This window comes from Ranitomeya variabilis, chromosome 8 (genome assembly GCF_051348905.1).
Source record: "Ranitomeya variabilis isolate aRanVar5 chromosome 8, aRanVar5.hap1, whole genome shotgun sequence".
Taxonomy (NCBI): Eukaryota; Metazoa; Chordata; class Amphibia; order Anura; family Dendrobatidae; genus Ranitomeya; species Ranitomeya variabilis.
The window spans coordinates 163,129,805-163,136,654 of NC_135239.1; the positions used below are offsets into that span (position 1 = coordinate 163,129,805).

General features: G+C 40.3%; 1 protein-coding gene across 1 annotated transcript; it reads right to left on the reverse strand.

Annotated features, from left to right (window-relative positions):
• Positions 1-830: 830 nt before the first annotated feature.
• On the reverse strand, positions 831-1,181 carry LOC143788833 (uncharacterized). Its single transcript, XM_077278744.1, has one exon. It carries the CDS (start codon positions 1,179-1,181, stop codon positions 831-833), a length of 351 nt encoding a protein of 116 aa, XP_077134859.1.
• Between the last annotated feature and the right edge of the window lie 5,669 nt (positions 1,182-6,850).

Consider the following 6,850-nt stretch of genomic DNA (forward strand, 5'->3'; position numbering starts at 1 on the left):
CAGTCATAGTTCCCCTCTGAGCCCCTTTCGTCCTCTGTGCCAGAACTAATCTGTGTCTGTAGAAGTGCACATCCTGTAGCCAGGGGGCCACCTGTGATCCTCAATGCTCTCCTGTGGTTACAAACATGCTTGACATTGTCTGATGGTTGGTCACATGTATATTCAATGTAACGAAGAATAGTAGAGGCAGGTAGCACTGTGGGGATGGGTAAGTGTTGGCAGCGGATTAATTTCTGTACTGTCCAGCCGTTCAACAGTGAATATATATTTATTCAGGAACAAAAGATAACACAGCTTACAACTGGTATTTCTTATAGCTTAGGCATCTTGCCTGTCATTTGTAAAGTGAAAGTAAAACTGTGCTCCAGCTACAAACACACAGTGAGTGAACAGGAACTTCCTGTTTTTTCCATTTAACAGTCTATACTGGCAATCTATTACCATAGCTAGAGACAGAGACTCGTGCACTATTAAACAGTAGTAAATAGTAGTTGTTGCAATATATACAATAATAAGCATTATTCCAACACCCTTACTCAACAGCTACTTATCCTGCTAGCCCCATAATGGCTCTGAATTCTTCAAATTTGGCTCTTGGAAGTGGCTTGTCATAACATCAGCTATCATCTGGCCAGTCTAACAACAAACAAACTCAATTATTCCACATTACATCAAATCACGCAGGTGACGATATTTAACATCAATGTGTTTGGTTCTCACATTGATCTTCTCACTGTATGCAAGTTTAATGCATCCTTGGTTGTCTTCATAAATCAGAGTCGATTGAGTTGATGGCTTACCACCATCGCATAACAATTGGTTTAGCGAAATTACTTTTGACTTGCATGGGCTGCAGACACATACTCTGCTTCTGTAGATGATATGACATGACATGACAATGATACAGACACCTGCTTTCTACTAGAGCAAGAAATTGAACTTTCTCCAAGCTTGAACAAATAACCGCTTGTGGATTTAGGATCATTTAAATCACCAGCCCAGTCTGCATCCACATAGCCTGTGAGTTTTAGTTCTCCTGTTGCACATATCCTTAAATGTATTTCTTGAGTCTCTTTCAAATATTGAAGAACTCTCTTAACAGCATTCCAGTGTTTTTGATGTGGTTTCTCCACACATCTGTAGGGAATTCCTATTGTTGCTTCGATATCCGGTCGAGTCATAGTTGCCATGTATAGAATTGGCCCCACTGCCTGTCTGTATTTCTCATTGTTAGGTAAAAGATCACCTTCTCCTTCCAACTTTAAGTAGGATGGTTCCTTTAGCGTTGATATACCTTTGGCTTCTGACATTCCAAACTAATTCAGAATTGAGTTGATTTTTGTACTTTGGTTTAAAAGAAAGCTTCCATCTTCTTCTCTTTGGACCTGGATTCCTAGATAATATGTCACATTTCCAAGGTCTTTAGTTTCAAAATTCTGATTCAGAATTTTAGTCATCTTTGCAATTTCTGTTTCCTCTTGATGAATCATAATCACTTCGTCCACACATAAGAGAATACACTTCCACTTCTCGTCTGTACATTTTGTGTATAAACACGGATCTGCTTGAACTCTTTTAAATCCTTCTTCCGATAAAACTTTGTTCATTTTAGTGATCCATGCTCTTAACGATTGCTTAAGACCATAGAGCGATTTTTGTAGTTTGCACACGAGACTCTCATCATCCTCTTTGATATAACCCAAAGGTTGAGTCATGTACAAGTTCTCTTCAATGTCACCATTTAAAATGGAAGTTTTGATGTCCAAATGTCTGGCATACATCTTTTGTATAGCGGCTATAGGCAGAAGAGTCCCGACTGTGGTCTGTATAGCAGCTGGAGAAAATGTGGCCTCATAATCTTCACCATATAGGAATTGCTGATCAGAAAGGTGTGGAGTTGCACACTGGAAATCAGAATCTAAGATGGCACCCGCTCCCTGTGCTGGCACTGCCCCTATGCTAAGTGCTAGCTTCGTCCTATCCTGCAGGGCGCAGCCAGTACTTAGTGGGGGTGACACCAGCTGAGGGAGCGAGTGCCATTTTGTATTCTGAGCTCAGCTCCTGCGCGCATCAACACATCGTTTATGTTCAACAACTCACAGACAGTGACAACCCTGACAGCCCTAACCAGACACCCAAGCACTCCTCCAAGATAGGACACCCGGTGCTAAACAGATGGAAGGGGTTGGCTATACCTGACCTGGTCCTAATTACATCTTGGCCTTTTACTAACCAATACATTGGTGACTGCATCCCGCATCCTGCCACTAGATTGAAGTATTTCACATAAGCGTAAAATATATACCAATAATCCCAAAATGTCCAATAAGAGAAAACTGATGCAATTTTAATGAAATATGGGAAAGAGAATACATGAATGTAAATTAAAAATATAACAAAATGCATTTCTAACAAGAAATCTAGTTGATTTACATTTAACCATACATTTGAATTGCTGTTATTTTCAGAACATGATTAAACCTTTCCTGCACATTGGTATAACTGTATGTCCATATTACAGGTAATTTCCCGCCATCGGGAGCTCAGTTACCATATCTCCCAACTATTACAGAAGAGAAAGGAGTCCAATTTTGCTTGAATACAGCTTTATCACTAACAATGCGAATCATTGAATTCAGAAACATTACAACGATACACGTGTCTTCAATGGGCAGTGTTGGCCACATCTCCACCCCCTTAAACAGACATTTTTTAGGCTCCATATAGAAGCCTATAGCGGAAAAACAATACTAAAACCACATAGGTCAACAGCAACTTTTGACGCACAGAGGGCATGAGTTTTCGTGGAATCATATCCACTTTGCCTAGACAGTTAAACTCGGCAGATTTTCTGTGCAAGAAACGCAGCATTTATGCTACAAGTGAATATGGCTTACCTGTCGAAGCCAATTGTTATGATTTCTTGAAAACCGCAGCCGCTGTGCATCTAACGAAGGTGTTGTACTGTGCGGGTTTGGTTCCTTTTTTTCCTCTTTAGGCTTCAATGAGGAACCTGAAATAGACATATATAAAAAGATGCAGTTGTATTTTTAATTGCATAATCAAAGTTTTCAGATCTGCACCAAAAGCACATAAAAGAAAGGCACAAAAATAAGCAGCAAAAATCAGAGATTATTAGATAGTATGGTTCAAAGTGTGCAGATAAAAAGCAGCAGAAAAAATGCTGAATTTATGCTATATGTGAACACAGCCTCAGCGTTTTTATTTAATTTTTTATGGGTTGGAGAAAAAATCAATCATGGCATTTCTTTTTACACCATTTTTCCAATCTTCATAAATGATCATTTCACTGTCTTGTAGTCGTTATTATTAGGGCTCATGTACATGACCGTATTTTCGGTCTGAGTGTGATACGCCAAAACTTTGGATCGCACTAGGACTGACGTTATTTTATGGGGCCGTGCACATGTCTGATTTTTTTTCTTGTACCGAGCCAGTCTGCGGAAAAAAAATCTCACCATGCCCGAGTTGGATCCGATTGGATCGCATTTAGCCATGCATGTCAAGTTGTAGAAAAAACACTGGACTGCACTTAGATGACATTATTATAAAAAATATGAAAAACTATACATTAATTGACATTTTTGGTTAATCTTGGCTCAAAAAAAATTATATAAAATGTGATCAAAAAGTTATATGCATTACAAAATGTTAGCAGCAAAAAACTACAGCTTGTTCTGCAAAAAAAAACAAGCCCCAAAAACAGAGAAATGAAAAAGTTAGGACTTTTACTATACGATGACCCCCAAAACATTTTTTATGAAAAAAGATATTTTCTTGTGAAAAAGAAATAAGTTATAAAACTGGTATCAAAGTAATTATATAGACCCACAGAAAAATGTTATCATGTTAATTATGCTACATGGTGTACCCTATAAAAATGGAATTTAAAACCAATTCCAGATTACATTTCATGCCTACTACAAAGAAAAAGAATTAAAAATCAAAAATAGGTCAACAAGTAATATGTGCCAAAAAGGGGAACCAGTAAAAACTGCAGCTTGTTCTTAAAAAAAAACAGGCCCACACACAAAAAGATATATATATTTATTTTTTTTTCAAGTAATTTCTTGTACAAAAGTAGCATAACAAAGTAAATCAATTTGGTATTGTTATCATGGTATCAACCCACAGAATAAAGATAAAATTACAATGATACCCAATGGTAATTAATATTTGAAAAAACTACAGAATTGCTTTTTACCTTTTTAATAAAAAGTGACTAAAAAGTGACTAAAAAGTCGCGTGTACAAAAAATGGCGACAATGAAAACCACAGCTTCTCCTACAAAAACAAGCCCTCAAACAGCTCCGCTGATAAGAAAAAATTAGGAAACTGATGACTCTCAGAATAAGGCAACCCCAAAACAAATGATTTTTTTTCAAAGTGTGTATTAATTGTATGAAAGTAATAAAAACATACATAAAACAATATAAATTTGATATCGCCATATTTTGACTGACCCGCAAAACACACAGAAAAAAAAGACAGCGGAAGAACTGTTTTGTTTATATTCCTTCCCATAAAGAGTTTAAAAAGTTTGGTAATCAGTGCTATGAGACCTAAGGTGATGCCACTGAAAAAATACAACTTATACTGTAAAAAAAAAAATAGAACCCATATGGGACTATGGCGATCAAAAACTATAAAAAAAAGTTATGGGTCCTTATGGTAGAGTCAAAAATGAAAGGTCTGTCGTAAAGGCCAGAAGGGTCTGTGAGTCCAAGGGGTTAATGGATGATGTGGTGAGATATGCAAATTGCCTCTTTTGAGAAAAAGAGGACTTAAACTCTATAGCGCCACCTGTTGGAAGTAGCGATCCTACAAGTCACGATCAACCTTTTAACGAGTCGTGCAATGTGACTTAGGATAAAAGCCAAATCAGTATCTCAATTCACAGACACGGTGTTTCGGGCTGTTGGACCTTGTCACAGGATATTTAACGATATGTTAAGGAGATCTTACATTCATACAGTCTTACACTTGCAACTGTCACATTGGAGGCAACCATAATGTAGATGTGGCACTCAATAAAAATGAGTTTGATACCACTGGCCAAGAAAGGCTATTGCTTACCACAATAAGGATAACTGGGCTGGTAACACTGTACTGATGGATTCAGCTGAAAGGTATGGGTGGCTCAGTGGTTAGCAGCACTGTTACTTTGTAGCGCTGGGGTCCTGGGTCAAATCCCTCCAAAAACACCATCTGCAAGGAGTTTTGTATGTTCTCCCCATGTTTGGTGGGTTTCCTCTGGGTTCTCCGGTTTCCTCCCACACTCCAAAGACATACTGATAGGGAATCTAGATTGTGAGCCTCAATGGGGACAGTGATAATAATGTCTGTAAAGCGCTGTGAAATATGATGGAGCTATATAAGCAAAGCATAATAATAAATACGGGCGCGGATCATAGCCTGAAGCCATGAAGAGAAGTTGTGTTGGGGGTCTGAGCTGATCTTTTCTAACGCAGTGCCCCTGAGCCTTTAGTGTTAGAACTCTGTAAACCAATCTGTTACATGGCACTAAAGAGACTATGATAGAATATTTTTGATATGTAATCTGATAGCAGCATGATGTATGGGCAGAGACCCTGCTGTGTTTTGCTGTAAAATCAGTGTTTTATCAGCAGGTGATTATCACTACAGGACTAGGTGTCTCGTGCCTCCTGGTCAACTTGTTCTCTATAACCCTGCCACCTCCACTAATTAGCAGCATTCTGTCAATATACACTTGCAGCGCCCCAGGGTCCTGGTCGTTGCAGTAATATCATTCTCCTCTAGGTGGGAGTGATGTTACGTTTGAGGGCAATAAAGGAGATCTCCTTACCAGGTATCACAACCATACAACACACTTCATACTCCAGTCCACCAGGGGGAGCTATGCTACTATTTATTAGGGCACTCTTCACAATTAGGTAAAACTGGTGGTCTGAATAGAAAGAGAGGGAGATGCTGTCTGAGCTCCTCTCAGGAGTTGCTGGCTGAGCTTCGGCTCAGGTAGTTGGTCCCTGACAGGTGTGGGATCCTGTTAGAGGTCTAGACAGAAGGTCACGGAGCTGCGCCTGCCCGACATGTGGCAGTTCCCAAGAAGGAGACATGAACAGAGAACTGTATTGTAGAGAGGGTGAGAAACGAAGTCATAGCAAAAAGGAGAGGAAATCCAGGAGTTCTGCCCTGCACAGGCTGCCTCTTTCTGAGGCGCAGTATCCCTGTAGCCGGAACACCGAGGGAGCAACAGTCCTTCATACCTTGCTCCAAAGACCGGCAGGACAGCTAATTTCACGTTACCTGCCCGCCCTATACCCAGGAAGCACGGTGGCAACTAGTGGAGGCTGGGGCATGCTAGAGTCCCTGTAAAGAGCCTCAGGCCATCAGTCATACGGGTTGTTCCTATCCATCTGGGGGACAGAGAGAAAGACATAACATCTAGAACACCAACATCAGTTGTGAGGACCTTACTTAGACGCTCAGCAGGGAGGTACTACAACACACAGGCGCTAGAGGAAGGCTACTGATTTCCACCTGGATAAGGGGACTCTGGATTTGCCTTCAGACCGGCCGGACTCTGCCTACCTTGTGGTCTGTACCCTGGACTGTGGATGCTGAAGCCTTCAGTAAAGGTAAAGAGACTGGAACCTTGTGTCCTCGTTCTTCACTGCGCCTCACACCATCCACCACCTACGGGTTTGTGCTATCTTTACTATCAGGGGGACAGAGAGAGACTTAACACCTAGAACATCCACAACAGTTGTGAGGACCTTATGAGAGGCTCAGCAATAAGGTACTACAACACACAGGTGCTAGAGGAAGGCTACTGATTTCCACCTGG

Bases quoted from the DNA above. Each gene is read 5' to 3' on its own strand.
- LOC143788833 (XM_077278744.1), bottom strand. From the start codon at position 1,181: ATGACTCGACCGGATATCGAAGCAACAATAGGAATTCCCTACAGATGT.